The 27,472-nt window shown below is 42.6% G+C and overlaps 1 protein-coding gene across 3 annotated transcripts in view; it reads left to right on the top strand.

Moving 5' to 3' along the window:
• The window catches only part of MEIS1 (Meis homeobox 1), a 109,394-nt gene extending 82,774 nt beyond the window's left edge, over positions 1-26,620 (top strand). For 2 of the 3 annotated variants that reach the window (XM_074817279.1, XM_074817276.1), the window contains exons 9-12: positions 3,014-3,090; positions 20,749-20,807; positions 22,080-22,169; positions 25,052-26,620. In XM_074817279.1, coding sequence (XP_074673380.1) covers positions 3,014-3,090; positions 20,749-20,807; positions 22,080-22,169; positions 25,052-25,335 — 510 coding nt within the window. In that variant the 3' untranslated portion in view covers positions 25,336-26,620. Of the gene's footprint in view, positions 1-3,013; positions 3,091-20,748; positions 20,808-22,079; positions 22,170-22,442; positions 22,539-25,051 lie in introns of all 3 variants that reach the window. The other variant, XM_074817277.1, reaches the window with a different exon arrangement.
• Positions 26,621-27,472: the final 852 nt, after the last annotated feature.

Raw genomic sequence — 27,472 nt, 5'->3', positions numbered from 1 at the left:
TCCAATTCCCATCTTGATCAATTGTTTGCAAATAATTAAGCTTTTAAGAGATAATGGTAGGAGCTAATGTACACAACAAAGTAAAGGTCTCAAGTCACTGTTTATTGAACAGTGGTACAATTTGCTTTGATATCCCAAAGTGATCCAGAGTGATAGGTAGACTTGCCAACTGGAGTCAGTGTTGTGTTTTTAGACACACACTTCCATATATATTTATATATGTATATATTTATATGATTCATAGAATCATAGAATATCTCAAGTTGGAAGGGACCCATAAGGATCATGAAGTCAGACTCCATGCTTCTCGCAGGACTACCTAAAACTAAACATTTGACCTAAGATATATATATCTCTCTTTTTATATATATATTTATATATATATTATACATATACACACAAATATACATATATATGCAAATATATATACACATATCTCTCTGCATGTGTCTTTATCCCTTTAAACAATCATTAGAAATCTTTTGGAAGGCACCTATCATTATTGCACGGGTGAAATAAAGACCAACAGCAAAGCTTCGAGTGAATTTCCCATTTCTTCATAAAATGGCAGTTCTCAGGGTTTCCCCCTTTCTCTCTGTTGCAATGTGATGTCTGCCTTTGCCTGTAGCACAGGCCTTCCTAGCCCTGTGGGTGGGAATGCAACAAGGCTTTGAATGTTTTTATAGCAACCTAGCCTGTGGCATGCTGATTCTTTGTCAAGTCATTTTTATTATTTTTTTTTTTTTAGCCTACAAAGGAACAACTCATACGATCCACAGAAAGCTTATATAATAAGGATGCCCAGCATTTAAGATTATTTTAAACCACACCAAATCATAGTTAAAAAACCTGCCGCATTGTGAACCTTTAGCTGAGAGGCATTAGCTACATGAAGTCCCAGTCTGTCATGTGATTATGGCAATGATAGATTTATCATGAAATTAAAAGTTTATGCTGTGCTAGGATATAAAAAAAAATAAATCAGATGACCTTAAACATACCACAATTTGAGGAATTTAGGGTTTGGGACTTTTAAAGCAATTATTTTTACAGTGACTGTATTATTCTGATGGCTAATTTTATCCAGTCTTGTCTATTTGGAAAAAAGTCCAGAACAATTGAAAATTGCTTAATGGAGACAGAGTTCTCAATTCCAATAGCTAGAGGCTGTCTAGTAATTATTGCTTGCTGCATGAAATTAGACACAGTTTGTTCAATTACTTAAAATTAGATCACATGTAAGGTGGCAAAGCGAAATAAGAAAAAAAAGAATAATTTTGTCCTCGCTTGATAGCAGAGTAATGAAACGGGAAGTAAGCTGTAAAGATGAAAATGTTACAAATCATCTCTGTAAGGGTTTTTTTTTGAAGAGAAGAAAAATGTTATGTTCAGATAGATGGACATAAGTCAAGTAGAACTGTTTGTTGTGGATGAACGTGTATGTAAGGTGAATGATAAAATTCATGCCATATTTTTGCATGTGTAAAATGCAAATTACCCATAAAAAAGAAGCAAAATCCCCTTCCCCGTGTCCTCCACTTTGCAGTTCTGGAGCTGTTTCACGTACATGCAGAAAATACAGGGGGTTGTTTATAGGTGTGCAGATTATCTGTGGGCTTGCTGACAAGAGAACAGTATTTTTAAAAGAATGGGAAATTCCCCACAATTTTGGCGTGAAAAAAATGCCAATGTCCATGGCAGCGGGCTTTGAAATGGGCACACTGGGCAAAGGGAAGTTGCCAGAGTTACAACAAAAATTCCTATTTGGTAAAGTGAGGTGCTGCAGGCATGTAACACAGCCATTAGGTGTCAGATTATGCTGTTTACAGGAATATATAAAATCTTCTAAATAGTTACGATACCAATAATATTGTGGAATTTTACGAGGTTTTAAATTCTTACGCTTTACAAGGTTTCAGTTTACATCTCATGTAATATTATGCCAAAGAATACATCCAAAGAATATGGGGATGTTTGGGGGAAAAAGAGGGATGCGTGTATAACAGCAAATACTTTGTGACAACCAACTGCTAAATGCGATGTTGGGATAGGTCTAACCAGTTATATCAAATCACCTTTATTGAAATGTTATTAATACTTTGCAGCAGACCAGGTCTGAATCCGATGGGTACTGAGACTTGGGTGTCTAGGTTAGGAGCTGAGCCAGATCCTCAATACAGGGTTTTTTCTGGGAATTGTTACATTTTCAATATTTGGCCGTTTCCTTTAGGGACAGTGACATTTTTACATGGAGGGAAAGGACATAAATGATATTTCTAAATTTCAAAATTGGATGTGGTTTTTGCTGTTGATTTATTAAGCAATCTGTATTCATGCAAAAGTGAATTTTCTGAGAAAGCAATCAAGTTCTCACAAGAAACTTAACTTATGATTGAATTTTAACATTATCTTCAATTAAACCAGTATTTATTTTCTGTCTCTTAGGATTAGTGCAGCACAGCTATGTTAATGTCAGGCAAAAATGTGCTGATCGTTGACCTTGCGTTGGCCTGTGTTCAAAACCCAGGCGTTTGTTTATGTTCAGGATGCTGATCTTATTTGCAAATTATTTTGGGGCACTGGCAAGATTTGTCTTCACTATCTCAGAAAACATCAGCGTGTTTTAGTTTTACAGAGAAGTACTTTATCACATTCTTTATTGTTCTGTGAAATACAGAAAAAGAAGGTGATTTGACTCTAATCGGTCATTCGAGACAAGTGCAAAAACTTTCAGCTAATGCAACAAATATCCTTCTTGAGTATCAAGGTACTGCCAGTATCCTAAGCAGTTATTTCTCCACTTCACTAATCTTTATAATTGGCTTGTCTTTTACTGCCATTAATTAAGTGATGTAGTAGCCCATTAATAATTATAAAAGAGTGACACACCTCAGCATTTTCACCTTTCAATAATAGATGTCACGCTTCTGTTGTTTTTTTTCTTAATTTAAAATAAAAAGTAGGCAAAAAAAGCATTGTTTTAAATGTATATATTTATTTTGGTGTCTTATAGCACCCTTACCCTTCAGAAGAACAGAAAAAGCAGTTGGCACAAGACACAGGGCTCACTATACTTCAAGTGAACAATTGGTAAGTAATTTTCCTTAGTGTTTCTATACGGCCGCTGGCACCCTTCGGCTAACGCTTTGCATTTTTGAGGACACACCTTGCCCTTGTCTGCTCCCCCCCCCTGCCCCCCCACCCCCCCCCCCTCCCCCCCAGCAGTTTATTGATGCAAAAAGGATGTAGCTGGGTGAGTGGTTTCAGTGATGGGAACTAGGAGGTTTGCTACTGCAGAAAACAAGCCGTATTTGTTTTCCCATTGATTGGGCAGATTTCAGTGGATACCAGTCCTCCTTCTGGCTGAGGATGTGTCTTCTTCAATAGGAAGCCACATGCATTTTGAGAACTTTGGTCTTGGAAGAGGTTGAGATGTTGGGTGAAAAAAAAGGGGCAATTGGCCCCATTTCTGCAGAGCGTATTGTTATTTTGGGATGCTGTCATACTTTAAAAAACGTTGTTAGTGGGGTTTTTCTTTTTGTCTGACATCCTTCTACCTCTTTACCGGTTTGTTTTAAAAGTCCAGTTTTTGAAAGCTTGACTAAACTTTGAGGACAACCTGTCTCTTTGCTGCTAAAGTATGGTGTGGAGCAATTTTATTTATTCCAGCTAAGGGTTGCTGGAGCCCCTGATCTGTTGTAGTAGTGATTTGTTTGAAGGAAGTCGGGACCCATGCTATGTCTGCAGTGGATTTTGGGTTGCTGACTGTACAGGAGGTAGTGAAGGCAAGCAGTGAAAATTACTTGTGATTTTGAAAATTGCTTTTGATTTAAGTATAAAAACACAACAGCAAACCCTTAAAAAAAAGTTTGATTTATTACCCTTTGTTACTGCATAAAAATGCAGGTTTCTGCCACTATCGCAGAACAAGTGTTGTATTTGAAGTATATTGCAATCTAATACCTTGTAAAACTAAGTGTATCTAATTAATTGTCCTAATATTTTTAGATTAGTGTTTATGATGGGAAACCTTATCCTCTTTGAAGTAATACCCAGAAAATGGCCAAGGCAAACAGCGAGCCTGCTGGGGAAAAGGGAGGGAGGAATGCCAGTTTGCAGACAAAAGTATTTTTTTTCCGTTCAATAAGTGTCAGAGATTAATATTACTGAAGCTCTGATTACATGGCCTAATCCATTTTAGTGAATAAATTTGGTCTTGATGTCCATTGCACCTACATTAACAAACCCTTCTCTCTTAGAGAGAGTAGGAGCCTATGGGAGAGATTTCAGATATATTAAACCCCATTACAGAAAATGTAATTTCTGTCAATATAATCCCATGTATTCTTCAATTTAGTACTTTAGAGATAACAAGCTACTTACAATATATTTGCCTTTGGAGGATTAATTTACAAAGTGCACTATCTGGGAGACACAGGCAGGCTCACATAAGCATAGCTTGTAAGGGTTATCAATTTCTGTGACCCCCACAGAAGCCCTGGGAGATCAATTTTTTGAAGCCCTTTAAGACACTGAATAAAGGAAAATACTGAATACTTAGTGTATGTGAAGTATGCTTCCAAGATACTTACTTTAGCGCGGAGGAATAAAAGGCACTAAACATAAAATACGTGCTATAAGGAAACGTAACCCACAGTATTTTGGCTCAGCCAGAAAAAAATTAGTGTTTGCTTCAGCTTTATGACCTCCAGCCTTCATACAGGCAATACCCTAATTTATATGGTTGTCCTTCAGTTTAACAATAGGCGCTTTGGCCAGTTGAGAAGCTGTGTATGTTCATCGGGGGTCTTATGGAGCAATGGTGAAGCGAGCGTGTGCTGCTTTGGAGGGGTCTGGGAGCATAGGGTTTGGCAAGGGCAACTATGTCAGTTTAGGATGGGCCATCAAAGAAATTTTTCAAGGTGATGAACATGGAATGTTTTGAACTAAAGCTGGTGGAATTTCTCCCAAGTGACTTTCCAGGGTGTTTTTCCGTACCCATCTTGTCTCAGATTTGAGGACTTTTTACTTTGGCTTTGTGTCAAATGTGTTTTTATAAGTTCCTTAAGTGCAAGGGGAAAAAAAAAAAGTAGGTCAAAATACATTATAACTGAAGTCTTGTGGATGTAGGGCAGGCTTCCTCTGCTTGAGCTAGTTTGGTAATTCTGCAGTGGTGTTACAATTGTATAAATTATTGAGACAATTCCCCTTCCCTCCCCAGCCCCACAAAGATTTAACACTATAGAGACAGTCGGGGCTTTCTTAAATCACAGGTGGTGGGCAGAGATGCCAAAATATGGTAATTCAGCCCCTGCTTTTTAAATGGATGCTAAGAAACAAGGAGGCTGTGAGGTCATGGCTGAGTGTTCAGGTTGCACACACACACAGGTGCATCCTCAGGAAACGTCCAGCCATGGGGTGATCAACGAGCTGCTCATCCCCTCCCAAATCCTGGGGGCTATGGGGCAACCCTCTCCCAGCCTTTTGCCTAATCCCTTTTCTTCTAAAGCGGTACGCAGGAGAAGAAACTCTTCTTGCCTAAATTGTTTGCTGCAGGGAAGGGTTAATGTATCGTTTCTGGTTAGCTTTGCCTTTCTTTAGCGGGCTCATAAGTCATTCAGCCACGACTTGCAAAAAATTTTGCCTTCTTCCTTAGATTCTTCCAAACTTGTTAACACACATGTACATTTTTGTATTAATGATGAGTCATTGTAAATCACTGTTGCAGAGATTAAATAAAATGCTGAAGGGCAGGCTGGGTGCAGATCAGTCATAAATTATTGGCAGCAACACAGCATGTGGGAATACATGAAATGTGCATGAAAAACATAAACTCATGTCTGGTAGCATGGTCGTTAGCCCAGACTGGGAATGCTGGATTTTCTGGATGGAATTAGAAGTTTGCCACAGAGCAGTCATTGAAGAGAGCATTTGTTTTCTGCAGATTGAAAGCATTTGAACAATTTTTTTTGTCATATTTTGAATGCCTTTACAGTATGTGCTAGTTGCATACTTCAGTTCTCTGCTGTAACGAAAAAAATGGTGCTTTTCACATATGGCCTGCCCGGTGTTCAGGCTCCCTGGGTTGATGCACACAACTCCTATTGATGGTGGAGGAGTCACAGGAATGGGGTGATGATGTGAGACGTGCCGGAAAATGTATCAGTGGTAGGGCACATGTCTTTAAAAATACCACAGTTTTAACTTGACCCTTTTACTTGGCTGGTTTTATTTTTTAAAGTAATGAAATAATACATGCAGAGGATTTTTCCCTTTTTATTTCTCCACACGTGATGATTTTGTTTGTGAATCACCAGCATTTCCTTTTAGAACCATCTTTTTGCCATGGTCAGATGTTTCTGTCATGAGAAGAGGGAGCCCTTACCCTGTTGCAAAAAAAAAAAAAAAAATATCTATGGCAGGTAGGAAGGTAGCAGAGTTCAAGATGTCGTTAGTCTAAATGAACCCTTCAGGTCTCTGTCTTGTTAGTCATTTAACCCTGCAGCAGTTCAGGGTTCAAAGCATGGTAACGTGAATGAGAAGGGGCACTTGTATGATCTTGACAGCGTTGCATATATGGACATGGAAGGGACCTGACCAAGTACAGGTTAATAAGGGGCTTTTCCCCGGTGATAAAAACTGTGATTGAAATATCCAGGAGGTGTGATCCAATCACTTCTTACCTCAGCTGAGAGCCAGCCAGGCTATATTGAACAATCTATACGGTTTTCTTGTTTACTACATCCCAGCTGAATCTCTTCCTGTTAAGAACTAATGGTAAATAATTACTGGTGGTACTCTATGGAGAAGAGAGAGCAGTTCTCATCAAGGGCTGAATTAGGTGTCGGATGCTTGTTTATGTTTTAGGGAAGTCTACAGGTAAATGTATATTTGTAGAATACTGTGTCTATATAACCTCTCTAGAAGTGCATGTGTATATGTGACTATCTCTCTAAATAGGGTCGCGTACAACTGCATTAAAATGATCTTACAAAAAATTATTCCGTTTGAAAATTCAAATCCTTAAAACTCCAGGCTTTTATTGGGTGTTTCCATTCTGCTTTTTCCAAAATACTCTTGTGCTATCTAGGGCACAGACGAGACAATGATGGAGCAGCTAGTCAATATTTTATCTTACCCTCATTCTTCAGTGCTTCGTTTGTTGAGCTGTATTCAAACCGTGCTTGAAGATGGAATTAATAATTACTGCTGGACTTTTGCATGGTGCTTACTGCTGTAATACCCAAGTCCTCCCCTGACCTCCACTTGCCTATATATGCATACAGTTGCGAGTCTGCATGATGTTTTTACAGTTCCCCTGTAAAGAGAGAGAATAGTGTTGTCTCGGTTCACAGGTAAAGTGAGACTCAGGGAGGTCCAGGTCCAGCACAGCCACCTGTCTTGGGTTGGTCTGGGACTGTGAGATGGCTCAAAATGTCAGCAAGTTATCCACATTTAAGGTCCAACCACTGCAACTTGGAGTTTCAGTGGAAACTCCAAATTTTGAATGCCTCAGTGTCTTACATTTCCAACCTCCAATGTTGGGTATGGAGAGATGCAAGGAATCAGTAACTGCTGCTGAAGAGTTTGGGTTTGATGATTTACTTTGGGTTTGATTATTTACTCAGTAGCTCCTGAGAAGTCCAAGGCAGCAGCAGAGCTGAATGTACTTCTCCAGTGCAGCATTCAGCTGCTTCAGCCAGGACTCTTTTGCTTTTCTTGCTGTTTGCTGCCTTATTTGTTCAACTTTGACAAAGTTTATTTCCTGTAGAAATAAATTTTTCTATATTAGAGTGCCCTGGCTTGTTCTTATAACAAACATAACCGTCATTGGGGTGGTTGAGGCATTGGGCCCTATCAAAAATTATACTGTGAGCTGGTAACTGAACTGTTCACATATAAAGTAGGTTAAAGAATAAGGTGCAAGCAGCTCCACTAATGTGGTTTCCTAACTCTCGAGTTCTTGATTTTATGACCTTGGCTTCTTTAAATGTCAATTTTGTGTATAATTTCCTAGACTTGCAAAAAAACCAAGAAACCCCAACCAAACACACTGGAAAAAATGATCAAATAATGTAAATTTCCCTAATCTCATTCTTGGAGACAGCTGAAGTTACTTTTGCTGAAACTTTGTAAGGAATAAATTTTAAAAAGGCTCCAAGACCAGCCTGAAGATGAGCTTGAAAAATCTGAGATAGGTTTGCAATAGGAAGACCAGACCACCTTACTATATGTAGCACAGCCAGCTCAGGGCTGAGGCACCCAGAAACACTTTATTACTCTTTTAGCCCCATCATAACTCCCCTCCAGCAGGAAATTTTCTCCTACCTCCGTTTCTTTGCTTGTGGGTAAGCATAGTGGTAGAGCTTTGCTGTGGTAGCCACATGGGGCAGGGGATAAAGCGCTTTGCCCTGGCACGGGCAGGTAGGGTGGTATGATGGGGACAGGAGGATTTTGCGCTTCTTCTGGGGGACATCACTCCCCAGCACCCAGCGGTGAATGGGGAGCACCACTGTGAGGGGTGTCCTTCCCATCTGCTTGCTGGTCATGCCCGGCCTGGCTTGCAGATGGTGGGGTTACGGATGGAGCAGATGGGGCAGGTGGGGACGATGCAGATTGGGACATGCAGATGGGGGGCATGCGGGAAGATGCTGATGGGGCAGATGGGAGACGCAGATGGAGGGATGCAGATGGGGGGATGCTGATGGGGTGGATGGAGGGGATGCAGATGAGGACAGATGCTGATGGGGCAGATGGAGGGATGCAGATAGGGCAGATGGGGGGATGCTGATGGGGCAGATGCAGAAAGCCCCTGCCCGCCCCTCCAGAGAGTTGCAGGGATGACTGCGTGGCTCTCCATCCTGCCGCCTTTTGGAAAACAGTCCCAGGCTCCTGTCTTCCCACTGTGGTTTTTGTACCATAGCATGCCTGGGGTTCGGTGATTCCCATGTGTTGAGCCCCACGTCAGCCCCTTGGAGGGGGTGGAAAGGCTCCTGCATGAGGCTGGGCGTTTAGTGTAGACATCATCTTCACTCAGTTCCTTCGCTGAGGGCGATAGTCACCCCGAGCAAAAGGCCAGCACATGACCAGTGCACCACTTTAGTCCCACTTAAGCACTATTTTTAGGGTGTAAGTGGGGGAGGAGGCCAGCAGGGAGGGAGCATAGCAAAAGCAGGTGCTGGTCCTGTACACAGGGGTGGTTTTTCACCCCCGCTGCCTACCAAATCACAGGCTACAATAAATAGGCAAAATACTCAGTTTGCCACTTTGCAGAGCACATTGCACGCAGGGATTTTTAATCCTAGGCAAGTAAAATATCTGCTTGTTTTCAGATGTATCTATTACTGCTTTTGTTGCAGTAAACAGATTAAACGAGAAAAGGTCAAGATGCAATTTGAATCTGTGTAAGAACATAACAAATACTTTTCTCAGTAATCAGATACAGTAAATACAAGTACTTATTTACTTGTAAATGTTAAAACATTCACAAATTATCCTCTCAACTTCAGCAATACGAACTTAACCGTCAGATTTTGGAAACTATTTACTTTTGTTCTCTGTGTGATTCAAGAATATGTATACAGATGTTATTTAAACACTGTTTTGTTAATGGGAATACATGTGAAAGCAGGAAAAAATAGAAATAAGAAAGACTATATGTTTCAGGTTTAAGAAATATGTATTGTTTGTTATTCCAAAGTAAAATAAGACAGTAGGTGTTTGCAACGTGACAATCATCCCCCCCAGAAAAACTGCAAAGCCGCAAGAAAACTATTAAAAAAAGGATCTCGCTGGGTGAATTGTTATACCGTTTGAGCAATTCAGAATATGTGTGGTAAATTAGCTGTTCTAAACGTACCATGTGCTGGGCTTTTCAAGCAGATTTTTACATTTATGTTTTCACTAAGTCTTAGCTAATTGTTATGCCTTTCACCTTGAATGCCAATTGTAATAATAATATTACATCTGTAGTCTATTTCTCTGTTCTTAAATTACAGCAATCAGGAATACTCACTAGGTAAAATCCTGTATAGTTACTCATAAGAAAATATTGAAATCAGACGAAAAAATGTTTAGCTTGCATATTGCCTTAGACAGCCCTGGAGAGCTGCCAGGCAGCCAAGGTATTATTAGAAAAGCTGAGCAAATAGCTTACAGGGGGAAGAATTGTGAATTTAGAGCCATCAGGTACTGTTGTATCACTGGATTTTAGGCTGGTATTTTTTTTAGTTCAGTAAAGCCATTTAAAAATACAGCGCAGTGGAATAAACGTGCAGGGTTTGGTTTTAGCACGCAGGTTTAAGGAGTAGTGATACAGTTCTGGCACAAAACACGGGTATTTTTCCAAAGGGGGCAGATGCTTGGAGGAGGTGGATAAAGAGGTTTTTTGGGGAAATGCTCCCCTTGGCCTCTGGGACTTCAGGTGGAGCACAGGAAGAGCTTTCACCCTGGAGAGCTGATAGACCCTGGATTTCTTGCTAAGTTGTGCATTGGTAGTCTCCACGCACCCCAAACTGACTCAAAACTGGGATCACCCTGTCCAGGAGCACCAGGGGAGGATGTTTCCCCTAACCATTGCTCTGACATCCCCTGGATTCAGGCTGAGGAAAACCAGCAGAGGAAACACCATTTATTTCCAGAGCAAACGTGGAATTATTTTGCACGAACTAACAGACTAATTAGTGGTGCCCTGAGCATTGAGCAAATAAAATAACTGGTGTTATTTTATTCACATAGATGCTTTTTTGAGAGGGGGAAAGGTCAGTTGCCAGTGCAGAGCATTGCATGCTGCAAACAGGGTTTACCTGCCAATAGTCTTGACTAACAAAAGGCACTCGGCACTTGAGAAGTTAATATGCAGTCCAGAAAAACCCTGTTTTCCCTTGGTCCTTCCATTCTCTTCTGGGGTGGTTTTGTACCTGACAAACTTTTTTTAGTTAGTGCATTAATATTCTGTAACGAATGCACTGTCAAGTGTCAGGGAAATAAGATGAAACAGCACTGTGCAAACATTCACCACTTGCTCTTTTCTCCGCTCCTGTCCTAGCTTTGCTCTGCAGGATCAAGGTAGGGGTCAGAAGGCTTTGTTTGCTACTTTTTATTTAAAAAGGCTGAGATTCAGGTGTGCAGTGTCTCAAAACAAGAGTTTGGCTTTAAAAAAACCCCATACAGGACACTATTGTATTGTGGAAATGCTGTGTTGCAAGTAAGGGGAGGGTTCTACACCATCTTCTGTAAATACAGTTCTCAGGGCTTGGTTTCTTTTTAGTGCAAGAGATGCTTCTGTCAGGAAAAATACCTATAAAAAATAAAATAAAAAATATATACCCCCAATATATTAAAAAAAAAAAAAAAAAAGAGAGAGAAGGGGAGAGTAATGGTTTGTCATTGCTTTGCAAGTCAGGTTTTGGTCTATTCTTGTCATAGCTATCTGAAGTGTGTTTACATATAGTTTGCCTTTCTGGTATTTTGTGCTTGCACAGACCTGATCTCCACCTATTTTGTGTCAACAGTTGCTGAGATTGGTGTAGAGCGATTAACCATTGCAAACTGAAGCACCAACACATGGAGAAAGGTGCCCTCAGAGACCCTCTCTCGCACTTACATCAGGTGCTTGCTCTGGGCTGCACCTGCATAAAACAAACTGCATGGTTAAAAAGTCAGCCTGAAATATTAAAAATGGGGCAAATGTTGTCTCCTTCTTGGCTAAACCAATTTTCTCTTTTCAAAAATGAAATACAGCCAGAGGCACAGGGCGAGGACATGCTTTTGAGGGCGTGTGTTTTGCCCTGCCTGCCCTGAAATGATTTCGGTGTAAATGATGTATGGCTGGCTATATCAGCGTTAGTGCTAACGAGGCTTCTGCCTTTTATTTTACTCTTAAAACAGAAAAGAAACAGCAGCAGATGCTGCTAAAAAAATATTACTTCCGCAGTTCTTCAACGAAATCTAGGTCATGTAACAGTTTCACGGGTTATTATTTTTTTTCCCTGCCCAGGTGCTGTAGTCCTTGTGGCTTTCTTTGGCTAATGATAAAGTGGAATAGCTCCTTTTTAATTCAGATTTATCCTAGAGATGTCTGACTTCTCACCTGGTTTATAAAGGTGGTTTATACCATCTGGGGGCTGATCCCTAAGCTTTCTGTGTCCCATGGTCTCACAAATTCTTTTTGTCTTTGACATTACTCTGACCTCCCTGTGTGTGTTTTGTTTGCCTTGTTTTTTGAGGATGTCTTTTCTCCTGCCCTGAATAAATGCCGTCAGGAGTAGGATTATAAGCAAAATGAATTACTTCACTTAATGGGAAATTATGTTTAGATAAAGTAGATTACAAAGTAGGTTATTAGTAGTGGTTAGAAAACAATGTTTTGAAGTAGGATGTCTTGGGGGGGAGTTTGTCCAGAAGTGTGGGGTTGTTTTTCAGGTTGGCTGTGAGTCACAGTTGTATCTTTTGTGGTTTCTGGAAAAAAAAAAAATTAAGAAAAAAAAATTCAAACCAGTTTTGCAGGTGCCCACATCACACGAAATACACTAACATGCTTGTGTTTGTTGTCTCAGTAGCGGTGGGGAAAATCCAACCACAGGAATCACAGCTTCCCTCATCTGCCCTGAGCTGATGTCTTGGGGTGTAGACCAGAGTGAGGTCAAAGCGTATTTCATGTGTGAATCATGGGTCCCATTTAGGGCTTCATTATGTCTTCTCCTCTTGAGGGCTCCGGGATTTCCCCCACAGGCACTTGTCAGGGCTTTTGATTTGGCTACCCTGGGTTCGTTTCTCCTCATTCCGCAGGCTGGAGAAGCTGGCGTGGGGTGACAGGGTATGAAGTTACTCCGTTCTCCCTAAGTAGCCTTCTGTAGATGAGGAGCGTGAGGAGATCCACCCAGGAGAGCAGACAGATTGTTTCTCGCATCCTTCAGTGAGTGGGAACGCACCTAAACCAGCAGCCAGATGTGGGAGCAGCCTCTCTGCTTTCTCTTGGGCTGGAGGACAGGGCAGGGCTTCCAGCTTCCCATGCCATATGCAGTATAGGTAGGAGTGAATGGGGAAAAAGCTGTTTGGACAAGGCTCCCAACTTGATGTATGGAAAAAGTCTTGGACCTCAAAGGAGGAACTTCTGTGTTTAGACGACTTGTGTGGCAGGAGAAAGCTTGGCACCTCTCACAAACACTACATTCCCTTAAATAAGAGGTTATGCTGATTCAACAGACAAGGAAGTTGCTGGAAGAGAGAGGAGTGTTTTCAAAGAAGTAGCGAGTATTTTGCTATCGATTCTCACGCGTTCCCAGCATAACCCCTGCCATCGAGCAGAACTCGGGTTGCTGGTTTAAAAGGATCTGCTGAAGACAAGCCGCTGGGTTGCACTGATGGTGTGCACCCGACCAGGATGTGAGTTATGGAGTCCAGACATGCTCTCCTGAAGGTTCAGATGGAAAGTTGAGGTTCAGAACCCCCTCAGAGCTGGGAGAAAACCCCGAGCTGGGAGATGCACATCACAGTCTGGGCTGCTCTCAAAGCTTGCGGAGAGCCTGCACACCCTCTGCCACAAAGCGTTTGGGAGGTCCTGGGGTTTGTGGCATCATCTGTGCATTGAAGCACATACATCTCTATCCCGGCAAAGATGGTGCGCGGTGTGGTGCTGAGGTGAATCGCTCTCCAAATCTGCAGTGGATCAGCAACCAGGCAGCATCAGTCCTCGGGCAGGGAGAGCATTTTTGTGGGAGGCAAGACGTTGGCTGGTAGCGTGTTGTGTACCCAACCGCAGTGCTGTATGGGGTCTAGTGCTGTCCCAGGCGGGAGTTAGAGCAGCCTTAGAGCTGCTCTACTAGATGAATCCTTGCCATATTCCTTAAAGGCTAATTGTGGCACACGGAGATCAGCAGAGTACAGCTGCACTGGGATTTGGGAGCGGGGAAGAGACGGGAGGTCAGCTCCGCTGGCGCTTTGCCATGTAAAGATTTCCCCTTACATCATCTGGCTGCCGAGGGCGAGTTTACATCTGCTTTGCACCCCGAGGGAATTGCGGTGTCAGGGAATGAGGTTGCAGCGAGCCCTCCCCAGCGCAGCAGAGACCTGCAGCACGGCCTCTGCTCCGGCTCCCTGGCATCGGCAGGGAGACGCCTGAATGCTGGACCTGGATTTTCACCGGAAACTTTCCATGTCGGCTGAGCTTTTTTGAGTGGGATTTGTGGATGAGAGGGGAGGAGGAGAAGGAAGAGAGTGTACCAGAAAGGCCAACAGCAGTTTGCCTGTGATGTGGGAGGGCACTGGAGATGGGCAGAGCGGGGAGTGCATCTCCAGGGAGCCCTTCCCTGGGCACATTGGCTCCACTCATCTCTAGCGAGTCCCTCCCTTGTTTTTCATTCAGAACTAACCACATAAATACAAATAGGCTTTAGCTCCATCCTGCTGTAGAACAGAGAAAATTTTGCAAGATGGGAGAAGTGTTTCCTGCTCAGCTTTCTTCTAGAAAGACCCATTGAGCAGCCATCAACCATGAAGCCTGCTCAGACTTGGGGCTAGGGGAGTGTTTGGGCCAAGGAAAAAGCAGGGTCAGGAGCTTGTGGTTCCTCCCTCAATGGAAGGCCATCAGCTGTCCCTTCTGCACCTGGAGCACAAGCCACCACCTGGCTCGCTGCCACCCTGTGGTGGCCACCACAGTTGCGTGGTGTCCCGTTGGGCTGGTGGCAGGGTGCTCCCCCAAATCTGGTCTGTTTATTGGGAGGCAGAATGTGTCCCATGGTGATTTGAGAAGAAAGCAAGATATCGAGCAAGGCGGGGAGGCAGGGCTTAAGGGCTTGGGAGAAGAGCAAGCACAGGAGGTGGCCAGAGGTAGAGCTGGTGCATGTTGGGCTGCCCAAAATGTAGGGTAGGGCATAGCCTGCTCTCTTACAAGGAGCGCATACCTGATCCCATCTCTCTACTTTCTATTTTTGCACTCGATATGCTCGCTACATTAGCAGGGTTGGCTCGTGAGAGATTCAATAGCACTCTCCTGCTTTAAAGCAACTTTTCTGAATGCACAACATGAATCCATCGGTGGGGTCACATAGTAATGCTTGAAGTCAGAAGCTATTTTTAAAACTAAATTGCAGAGCCACACATGGCTTTCATTAGTGCTTTACATCAAATTTGTCAGCTAATTAGTGGTTTTTCATCACTAGTTTTTGCATAGTATTTTATTTGTTCGCTCTTCAATATTGTCTTGCTACACCCCCAGCCCTATATACAGTCCCTGGCGCTGGTGCTGCCAGTGGAGGAGGGAAGAGGAGGAGAGCTTTCAGGAGACCTTCCCAATCCTCCTGATAGATAGACTCCCTGCGTTTGGAGTATATTCCAATATTACGTGTCTGGAGTGGGCGGTTAGCAGCCTGTGTACTCTCTTCCCTCCCTACCTCCATTTAGTGTTGTAAATGATGTATTGCAGTCCTGAATTGTCTTCAGTTCGGAGGAGGAGGAGGAGGAGAAACCAAGAAAAGTTGCCAAACATGACTTCATAAGGTTTGACTTTAAATTGAACAAAGTTTCTCGAGCGTCTTGGATTTTTTATTTTTTTTTCTTTACAAATAAAGGGAGTACAGAGAGCATGAATTGCTAATGACTGGTAGTTACGGGTCATTAAGCTCACTAACTGACTTCAGGATCAGAACTTTCTAATAATGGCAGTAAGCACTCTTTTAACATTTATTTCTCATTTTAGGGATGGGGAGATGTGATTACCATTCAAAAGTCTGCAGTTATTTTTTCTGTTCATAATTACATAGGGAGCTTGCTATTTTTAAGGCTGTTTTTAAAACACTTGAAAGTATTCGGTGAAATAATTTCTATGGTTTTTTTCTTTTCTTTAACTGACTCCTTAAAAAGCTCTGGAAAACAAATACACAGGAAAAAATGAAAATATGTTAAAATAAGGAATAAAGCAGTTACTGAAGTGTAATAATCCCGGTTTATAGCACACTTTCCATTTAAATTGTTTTTATTAGAGATAAACCTGTTAAGCGTTGAGGAATTAAGTGCTGAATAGAGAAGGTTGTTTCACTGCTGTATAAATGAAGGATCCCAGTATGCAGAAAAGAATATGGCTGGTTTTACAAGTGAATTATTTGCCAGTTTGAAGGGCTCTGGTTACTTTGGCATCTGTTATAAAAATGATGATTTGGTTTTTGTCAAGAGGGATACTATTTTTTTCAGAGGGGCAAGAGAGATTTTAGCACTGGGGTTTGTAGGTACTGTGAGCTTTCTCATCGTCCTTACGCTTGGTTTGGTAGAAGGAGCTCAAGGAGAAAATGAGGCAGAAAGATTTTCGGGAATTTCTTGGCACTGCTAGTGATACACAGACTTCTGGCATGCGGCACTTTGGGACAATATGGAGAGGGAGCAGCCTGCAACTCCAAGTATCAAAAGTTAATAATGGTGTGAAACTCTCCTCATTTGGGAGGGCTGAGGGAAAGAAAAATTCAATATAGCGCTAAGTCTCAGCATCTCCTTTCAGACAGCTGGTCCTGGAATATTTCATTCAAAGACTGCAAATTGGAAGTCCCCGCAATCGCTCTGTCGATTCTTGAGCAAAGGTGACTTTGGGAATTCGTGACAGCAGAGGAAGGTCTTGTTTTATTCACTCAAAAGAAGTGAAATACAAGGGGAAGGGAGAAAGACCAGATCTGTGCAGAAAATGTCACTCGGGCTGTAACCTGAGCCTTAGCAAACTGTTCCTTTTGGAGGGTTTGGTGACCCTCCGAAAATCCTTGCTCTCTGGCTGCTATTATTGTAGCCAATTTCCAACTAAAATAAGTCTTTTGTCATCACCAGCCATGCCGCCTCTCGCTGAGAAGAAACAAAACTTGTGCGTGGCAACGAGGGCGGCCAAGCTGAAGGTCAGAGTGCAGAGGCAGATTGCTGCATCCCCAGGGCCAGGGCTGGATCTCACCCGTGGGACCAGCGATGCACCAACCAGGGAGACTGCCAGTGACCTCTGGGGACAGACCCCAGGCCAGAAGCCTAAGAGAAAACATCCTAGTAAAATGCAAATTGGAGAAAATAGAGTTTCCTCCTCTGCTTTAGGGTTATGCAGGTGCAATAGCTGGGGTTTTCTTGCTTTTTGAGACATGGTGGAAAGCGCAATCTCATGTATTCAAAAGGGCAAGGAAAAGTGAACTTGAAAAAAATAATAAATACTTTAAACTTCTGTGTTTGACCAACTGTTCAAACGTTTCCTCCATGCCAGATCCCTCCCTTGCAAAAAAAAAAAAAAAAAAAAAGGCAACCCAAAGCATTGTTTTACAGAGTTCTTGGCCCTCCGTGGGCAGGCAGATGGGTACAACTTGTACACTGAGGGATCTCATGTTGTTTGAGCAGCTATTGATTCTGCTCCTTGGAGGACAAAACCCAAGCCAAAAAACCCCTTCCACATTGGAGCAAAGGTACCAATGCATAGAGCACTGGTATGGGAAAAAATACTTTATGCAAGTCTTTGAGCCTGTGTGGGTCTTTACTCACATAAGTAAGGTTATGCAGCTGTCTTAATCATTAACTTAAATTTTATGCTGAGTTGTATTTTGACAGTACTCCATTTGAGTAGCACTTAATACACAAATATCTTTTTTAGGTCCTGATTCCTCTGAACTTCTAAAAATTAGAGTGCTTTAGGATTTCTTTTCCTTAAGATAGGTGAATTTGAACATACAGGAAAAGGGGCAGTGAGATTTTTCCCGTTAGCTTTTCTGTTCCATCATTTTTGCTGATGTTACGTCAGCCCGGAGCTTTGGAAATTCAAAGAGCGATCAAAAGATCTTGGCCCTTCTATCAAGGAAAAAACCAGAAAGTACGAAGAAATTATCTCCATGCCTGTATATTTCTGCAGCAACAGCTAATTCGCAATTTTGCTTGCAAAGAGTTCTCAAATGTGATTTATAAACATAACAGCGCTGCATTGTGCTCTCTCCAGGCAAGCCACATTAATAGTTTTAATCTGATGGGTTCTTACAAATTCCAGGTTTGGGTTGCAGGAAGAAACTTGAAAGTGAATACTTTCTTCTTTTTTTTTTTAATGCATAGTGGTTTGGACTCTACTATAATGCAAAGTAAAGTGTTCTGTTACAAAGGCAGGGAGGATGGGACAGAAGGTTAAAGGGCATCCTGGAAACAAACAGCTGGACCAGTTTATTTAAACAGATACAAGGATGGGGAGCTGACCTCCGTTTGACTTCTAGTGGGAGGAGCGAGAATGTCATTTTATTACTTTGCCCAGAAGGAAAATGTTCTTGCGTCTGAATTCCCCCCGAAGACATCCAAACACTGGGCTGTTTGGCAGAATTGCTACTTATAGAAAATACTTATATGAATGCGTAGGAAGAAGATAACTGTTAAGTACCTGTGTGTAAAATGTTCTTAAAGCAGATATCCTGAGCGATAGCGTGGGGCAAACAGGTGAGAATATGTTTTACTGTAGGCACGTCTTATGGACAATTATTGGTAAATTCTAGCTATATAGTTTATTATTCTAGCTATACAGTTTATTACTGAGACCTCCCTTCCTATTAAAAGCGCTTGTAGTTTGGAGGAGAAGGAAGAGAAGGTTGTGAAGTTGGGGTGTGCATGCTTAATGTTGCTCAGGGTTTCTTTGGGGTAAAAGCTTTTGGCAAATGAAGGTTTCAGTGACCAGCCAATCTCACTGCTACCAAAAACCCTTCCCTCCTGCCACAGTAACAGGTCCTGGCAATCAGACAGGAGAAGGATGGAGTAAACACAGCAAGAGACTGCCAGGCTTGCAGAAAGAAATGGCTGGGGCACTGGGGTTTTGTGTTGTTGTTTTACTTAGGAGAGTTACTGTGAAAATTGCTTTCTGCAAATGCAGATTACAGATATTAAACAATTTTCTAATTGGTCATGGAGCTAAGGCAGCTAATGGGGGAAAAAAAGCAGATTTTTTTTAATTGCTTATTTTGCATGGTGTTTGTGCTACACCTGTGCTTATAATGAGAAAGGAGAATTAGTCTAACCTTCTGCTCACATGATTCTAATTTTCATGGTTTGTACAAGATAATGATAAACTGATTTGCAACACCGTTTGCTGGAGTTGAGGGGGTTTTTTATTGGAAATGTGTAGAAAAATTGGTCCAATACTGTTGCTGACAAAACATGACCTAGTTCAGGTGTAAGGTTTCCAGATCGGCACCCAGAATTGGTGCCTTTGAGCCCATTTTCTCGAGACAGGTTTGATTAGGACACAACACCTTGATTAATTTTTGCGGGAGTTTGGTAACGGGAGTCAGTCAGGGATGGGAGATAGGAGGAGACCAAAATCACTGTCCTTGTCTTTGATGAGGGCAAAACAAACAGCACGGGGTGGTGGTTTGCGATTCTTCTCCCCACTGGCGTAGAGGAATGGGTGGGCAGAGCCGATTCCCACAGGAAGGTCCTGGTGGATTTATCTCTGCAGCAGGAGAGCTCCTGCTAAGCCACCCCAAGCAAAGGCAACAAAAACAAGCATCAAGTAGCCCTTTGTGGACTTTACCATTGTGTTTTGCGAGTGTAGTGTGGTTTTACTCACACTCACGCTTCTTCCTTTACTAGTAAATATTGTGGCATACACATATTTATTATTCTTTTTCTCTCTCATAAAGAATGTAAAGTCTGGTTATGAGGCTTTGCTGTGATTAAATCTCAACGGAGATGTTTTCCAAATGGTTTTTAACTAAGCTTTCTGATGAGCAAAACCGCAAGAGAAGTTCTTCTAATGCTCTTCAGACGGGTTCCCAGCCCTGGTTTTGAGCCTCCTGATTTCAGCGCCTCGAGGACTGCCTGCAGAGGAGACCGGGGCACTTGTGATCCCTCTTCTTCTTCTGTTTTGCTCCAAATTATTTTGAATATTCCTTTCCCAAATAAGCATTGCAAGACTAACTGAGGCAAAGAGCTACAAAAACGCAAGGAGTACAGTTGCAGATGGCTATTTTTAAAAATGGCTGTACCTTTTTTTTTTATTTCCAAAGATCTGCTTTTCATTGTTCAGGGGGAATTTTCAGTAGTCCAGTAATTACAGTTTAACAAGATGTTTGCTGTAAATGGTCAGGCCTAGCTGGAGAAAACAGGATTATAAATTCAATTACTGTAAAGCTATGACCTCGCCTTGACCCCTCAGACTTTGCATAAAGAGAGAGGGGGGGAAAAAGCCCACCAAGAAATGGCTAGGAGGAATGCATGGCTCTGAAGTCCCCAGCAGTGTGACTTAGCGGTGATAAAACTCCAGACGTTCCCTCATTTGATGGGGTTCTGCCATCACAGTTCATTATCTTAATAGTGGGCATTAAAAGGGAATTAGGTTTGCAAGAGGTAGGGGCAGGTTTTGATAAAAAAAAATTGGAAAAAAGAAGTCAGAGGACATAAGGCAGAAATGGCTCTAATGAGGGGGAGGTAGCAGATGCCCTCATGAGCATCTCGCCGGCTTCACCCATTTTTTTTTGTGCCCCATTCTGAATTGAGAAGAGCGTTGCTGGTATTGTTTCCTGAAAACTCGGCTAATTCCCCCATGAAAAGATGAAATGGAAGTGTCTGACTGTGGTAGAAAGCAGGCAAACATAAATCAGCTTGGAAACCCCAAGCTCGTGCTCTCAAAGGTCATCGGGGTTAGAGGTTTTGCAGTATTTGCATCCGCACGCAGCCCGACGGAGAGCACGGCGGCGAAGCGAGAGGGCTTGGGGATGGGTGGAAGTCATCCCCTTCAATAACCATTTGCTTTCCTCTTTTTTCTTGCAGGTTTATTAATGCTAGAAGAAGAATAGTTCAGCCCATGATAGACCAGTCCAATCGAGCAGGCAAGTCCCCAATAGTAACTGTATTCAAGTCACGCAGGCAAAAACCCATCCTCGAGCCATTCACTGGGAGGTCTATTACCTGGTAAATAAATGAGAAATGAATGCTGGGAGTGATTGACAATTAAAATACAACCAGCTTTGTTTCATTACAACCCTAATCATTTTAACATGATTAAAACATTTTGAGGAGAAAAGACATTGAAAATTCAAAAAAAGAAACTAAAATGATCCGCTCCATGACCGGACTTTCTGTACGTGTTCAGAGTTAAAGTGGTTGGGTTTTTTTTTAGTAGTTGTTTTGAGTTTTCCTTCCGAGCTCTTTCTGCTCCTGTGACCACTCCCTGGTGCATGGCTTGGTGTGGAATTGCTGTAAACTTTATTACCTGTCAAAAGGGCAAGGGGGTCAGAATCGCTTGTGGGACTCAGTAAAGTTCAAAGACATTCAATGAGGTAGAGCTTTATGTGCTTTAATAACCCAAGGCAGCTTACTTCTGAAGCCGGCTTTTAATGTACAGTTAAAACCTCGAGTTCAGGTAGTGGTACTTGTATAGGGTCCTTTTGTCCCTTGTCTCTTCTTTTTAGTAGCTGTCTTTTGAGATCACTGAGTGTTTGGGTGTTTACTTTAGGGGGATTTATTTTTATTTTTTTAAAAAAGCTTGAGTTTTCACATGCTGGTTCTGCCTGGGATCTTGGCTCGCAGCTCTGTGTGGGTATTTACCATTGAGGAATAGCCCGTTGCTCCCAGTTGATTTTGTTTTCCAAGTCTCGCTGCCAAACAATCCAAATCCATCGTTGTCCAAGATGCCTTTGGGCCACGCTTCCTCTTTGAGTACATTCAATTATTTTGTCATTAGAGGTAAATATGTGGCACGGACGTGTTCAGGTCCTGCTCTTAGAAAGGCACACGGGCGTAATTTAACACACTGCGATTTCAGTGTGACAATTCCAGCCATAAAATCCAGCTCCTATACAGGTCTTTGCATTGACGTCAGCAGTGGCAGCAGCTGGAACTGGGTCTCCTCGTGTCTCGAGATTTCAGATTGCTAACTTCATTCCAAAACTGACAGTAGGAAATTAAGCCAAAACTAAGAAAGCTTGTTAGCCCAGCCGCTAAATTTGAACGGTAGATGTTTTTCCCTCTTTTTAGAGCCAGCATCGATGGCTGTCTCACGCAGTCTGTGGGTGGGGGGGTGGGGGGGTTGTGTCTTGATGCTGTGAGAAGGGGTGACTCTTTTGGCTGTCGCTGAAAAGCAATGTTCTGCGCTTTTCCAGTAAGTCAAGGAACACCCTATAACCCCGACGGGCAGCCGATGGGAGGTTTTGTGATGGACGGCCAGCAGCACATGGGCATCCGAGCACCAGGTAAGCCCCCCCGGGGAGCGTCACCCACCGATGGGTGACTTCATTTGTGCCACCACAGGTAACTGCACCTCCACCCTCTGCCGTCGTCTCAGCTGCCTGCCTTGCCTCGCCTGTCTTCTGCCTGCCTTCAACACCACCGAGGGGAACCAGGCATCTTCTCGCTTGAGTGGTCCTGGACCCTCTGCCATGCTGTGTTTTGGAAAGGGGCTTTTGGCACTATCTGTTGACTTTGCTCATTCTCTGGCATCTTCTTGGATTTTTATCTCCCTCTAGGACCTATGAGTGGAATGGGCATGAATATGGGCATGGAGGGGCAGTGGCACTACATGTAACCTTCACCTAGGTAACCAATGGCAAAGCCAGGGGGAAGTAAGTACAAACGGGGTCTTTGTTCTCACTTTGTCCGAGGGATATTTGTCTCCTTGCATTTCCCTATGTTCTCCCTGCCCATAGCCTCATGCTTGTTCCTTCCTTTCCATCCATCCATCCTACGCATGGGCTCCTTCGGGTTTCTCTCCCTCCAGTTCAGCTCAAGCTTTCCAACCTCCCAAGCCCCCCATGCGCGCGCGCGCCGTATATTGACGCCGCCGTACATCGACGCCGCCATACATTGATGCTATTATCCATCCCCGAGCACATGACAAAACAAGAAGCAGCCGGGGAGGTGGGGGAGCCCGTCGTCTTGGCAACAGACTGATTTGCAAAATGTAAGCGGTCTGCAGCAGCGCAGGGAGAGGAAAGAGCATGTCCCCAAAGTGTCATAAATCTGTCTAACCGCAGTTGATGCATGAGTTACATTTCTCCCGCTAACCTGCAAGACACCAAAAAAGCCAAACAGAGACTTCTCATAGGTAAAAAAAAAAAAATAAATAAATGGCAGCTTCACTTAGTTGCATTTTGGAAAACGATGGAAGAAACTTTGATTTTTATTTTTTTTTTTTTTTTTCAAGTTTATTTCTCTTTGTCTGTCCGTCATAATGGGATTACGTGTGGCAAAGGAAAAAGAGAGAATACAAAATAGAGGTGTGCGCAGCAGGCTATGGAGCTTAGCCCAGGCTAATTGACTATATCCAAATTAAGTATGCCATCACTTGCAGTGTGACAAATGGATTTGACTTATTCAGTATACAAAAATAGAGATCATTAATGCAATCTTCAGTGGCAGGCCTCGCAAAGAAAGCCTAGAAAAACTGTCCCAGTTTTTTTTTTTTTTCCCTCTTGTCTTTTTATAGAGGAAAATACATTATACAAATTTTTGTTGTGTTTTTTTTTTTTTTTTAAAAGAGTAAAGTGGTTTGAAACACTAAGGCACTGGTACCATGTTTTAATGGTGCCCGACTGTGTTCCTCTCGCTCTCTTTCTGGAGTTAAAAGCAGTTATTCTGGCATCTTTGTTGTGCCCCCAGCCTATATTAACATAGGGCCTGAAGTTACCCAGTCCAAGTGTATTTCATAGTCGTCTTCTCTGGGCACGAGTCAAAACTAAGTTTTAACAATTAGCTGTGAAAACATTCCTCTGAGCTTGGGAATGCAACAGCCTTATTACCTCATCATGGAAATTTCTAGCTTAGTTAATTTAAATATTGTTTCTTAGTTTCTGGGTCAATTAAATTTAAATGATGTATTTTATGCTTCGTGACCAATTAAATTAATAGGTTATTACAAAAAATATTATCATCTTTTTTGATTAAAGAGCTGTGAGTACAGTATATTTTATAAGCAATTTTCATTAGTTCAAAACTGTTCCTTTAGGCTAGATTAAGCAGCTATTCATTGCTAGAGCCTTGAGACCTGATTCCAAGGTGTTCAGCGCATTCACAGCGCGCTCTTACTTAGAACTAAAGCCAATTGAACCTACTTAGCAATAGCGTATGCCTTTCACCCTTGATGATTATGGAGCTTATAGCTCTCCGAAACAATACACCTGTCAGTTCCCATCAGCTACAGCAATCCAAGCAGAAGGCAGAGGCCCACAGAAAGCAGGAGGTTTTATTGTTTTAGGTCCAATTTTTTTCTTATTGTTCTCCCAAACCCACTGAAAGGTTGACTGAGTTGCACGTCTGATTTTTTTCGGACAGAAGTGCGCAGGGGGAAAGAATTAACTGATAACTGTTATTGATTTTTTTTTTTATATATATATATATATAATGTGTTTAAAAACACAGGTTTGATTTAACAATCATCCTTAGTAATCCTATCAATTTCGGCTTCATATGAGGCCTTTGTTCAGCGATGTATGTGCTTGCTGTAAAGAGTCTGTTTGAATGGCACAAATACTTGGGACAGATTCCAAGCGATCAGGCTCAAGAGCTAAATAAATAACTGTTGATAAACCTCGACACCAATTTAACCCATCTCTTGTCCCAAGACCGTCGTTAACTGCTACAGATTCCCTGCCTTGTATTCCCAGCATGCTTTTACAAGCAGGGAGATGGAGGCGGGTAGCTGGAGCAAGGCCATGGGGGATGGAGCCCACCTGAGAGCCCCATCAGGGCTCACCCGGCTTTGTGCCACCACCTCGTGTGACATTAGTCGTCATCAGGCTGGTTCTGCCTCCGGTGTGCTTCCAAATCAGAAGCACCTCCATCACATACGTTTCTAACCATAAAAGCAGAAAGCGGTTTTATCTCCCAAAACTCTGTATTTCAAGGGGGGGAGGAGGTTCTTGGTTTTTCTTTTTTACCTGAGAATCATTCCCGTTGCCATCGTTGTGAGTCCATACGTAGGCTTGGATCCCACAAAGGCAACTGCACTCGTGCACCCGTGACTCCACGTCTCACCTTCGGCTCGAACCCGGCCTTCCCGTGCCCGAGCGGAGGAACTTCACGGCCTGATGTCGGTCGCTGGTCCCCACCACTCACCGCCACCTCTTTCTCTCCGCAGGGCTGCAAAGTATGCCAGGGGATTATGTGTCTCGGGGTAGTCCAATGGGTATGAATATGGGACAGCCAAGCTATACCCCACCCCAGATGCCCCCCCATCCCGCTCAGCTGCGTCATGGCCCCCCCATGCATACCTACATTCCTGGACACCCTCACCACCCAGCGATGATGATGCATGGAGGACCACCCCACCCTGGAATGCCCATGTCAGCATCAAGCCCCACAATGCTTCATACCGGCGAGCCGGCAGTGAGCGGACAAGTGATGGACATTCATGCTCAGTAGCTTAAGGGAAATACGCGTTGTCTGCAGCGACGGTAGATTTCAAACATTGTCTTTCTGCAATGACTATGGAGTTCTTGGCGTCAACTTTGGACCAAGGGACGTTCCGATTCTTCACAGGGACCCTGAAAAGCAGGAAAACACCAACCGAAGTCAACTTCTGGGGACATGCTAAATACCTATATAAGACATTAAGAGAACAAAGAGTGAAATATTGTAAAATGCTATTATACTGTTATCCATATTACGTTGTTTCTTATAGATTTTTTAAAAAAAATGTGAAATTTTTCCACACTATGTGTGTTGTTTCCATAGCTCTTCACTTCCTCCAGAAGCCTCCTTACATTAAAAAAAGAAGCCTTACACTTATCCTGCAAATGACAGAAAGGGCTTATTTGCAGGATTTTTAGAGCATTAAAATAACTATGTCAGGCAGAAGAATCTTTCTTCTATCCTAGGATTTCAGCCATGCACACTCTCTATCTCTCTCCTCTCTCCTCCTCTCTCTCCGTCTGTCTTTCTTCCCTTTCTCTCCCTTTCTCCCTGTCTCTCTCCCTCTCTCTCTTTCTAGCCTGGGGCGTGAATTTGCATGTCTAATTCATTTACTCACCATATTTGAATTGGCCTGAACAGATGTAAATCGGGAAGGATGGGAAAAACTGCAGTCATCAACAATGATTAATCAGCTGTTGCAGGCAGTGTCTTAAGGAGACTGGTAGGAGGAAGCATGGAAACGGAAAGGCAGTGTATTTGAAGCCTAATTGTCACATCAGAGCATCCTTGTCCCCATGCAGCAACCACCACCTTGTACATCACTTCCTGTTTTATGCAGCTCGAAACATGGACTGAAGATTTATTTTTAATATGTTGACTTTCTTTCTGGGCAAGACATCAGTCATGTGTGCATTTTTTTTTCCATAGTCCCATCATGGAGCATTTATGTATACATTGTAAATAAATTTTGTGCAAAAAGGACTGGAAAAATGATCTGTATTATTGCAATTTTTTGTAAAAGTAGCAGTTTGGTATGAGTTGGCATGCATACAGATTTACTAAGTGGGATAAGCTAATTATACTTTTGTTGTGGTTAAACAAATGCTTGTTGATAGCCTTTTTCTATCAAGAAACCAAGGAGCTAATTATTATTAATAATAATCATTGCACACTGAGTCTTAGAGTTTCTGATTGAAACAGTTTGGATTGTATAATAACTCAAAGCCCAGTTGTAGTAGTTTGAGTGCAGTAATGAAATCTGAATCTAAAAATAAAAACAAATTATTTTTTGTCATGGTGACTCCACTGCTTGCAAAATTTGTTTCCTGCCCCCCTTCAGTATTTGTAGCCATTCTATCCCAAATTGGGAGCTGAGCAGCTACAAAATTCGGCTAGCTCTGGAGATGTACATATCATTTGCTATTTAAATATCGGCTTCGTATTTAAAGAATGTAAAAGTAATGCTACGCTGCATAAAAAAACTTTCTCAGAACTTGCACTGTAAATTGTCAGGATGGGAACTGTTGCTGTTAATAAATGTAATATTTGTAGGGCATTATCAGACAAAAATTTTTAACTAGTGTTACCCCCCCCGCCAAATTACAGTTCTAATACGTAGTTTAAATTATTTGAGCCAATGACATCCTCCATTTCCTTCTGGAACTGAACATATTAAGGAAGGAGGAAAATAAAACTTGGAAAACATTGCCCGGGCAATGCATATTTGTAAGTAAATGATGTACTGGTGTGAGGGGCTGCTGGACCTCTGCAAGCGGAGGCTGGTGCAGGCCGTCCTCCCCTCATTAACCAATTTCCTCGCACAGCTGTACTTTCTGCACCGTAGCCAGCGAGTTAAATAGCACCAAATAGCCTGGGTAGGCTGTGATACCTTCTCATTTTCTTTAAATAAAATCGCAGCTATAGTAAAAAAAAAAAAGAAAAAAAGTTTCCCGGGGGTAGGAAAATGACACAAATATCTTAATTAAGGCAAAATCATGAACAGCTCCTCCCTGCACCCCTTCCAAGCCAGCCAGCACCCCCCGGCGGGCCCCTGTCCCGGGGATGCTGCGGGGGCAGCAGCCCCCCGGCCCGGGCTGCGGGTCCCCCCCAGGAGTTCTCCTGGGCTGCCCCCCCCCCCCCGCCCCAG

The sequence above is a fragment of the Strix aluco genome, chromosome 3 (assembly GCF_031877795.1).
Source record: "Strix aluco isolate bStrAlu1 chromosome 3, bStrAlu1.hap1, whole genome shotgun sequence".
In the NCBI taxonomy this organism is placed as follows: Eukaryota; Metazoa; Chordata; class Aves; order Strigiformes; family Strigidae; genus Strix; species Strix aluco.
This window is presented reverse-complemented; position numbering and strand designations above follow the sequence as displayed.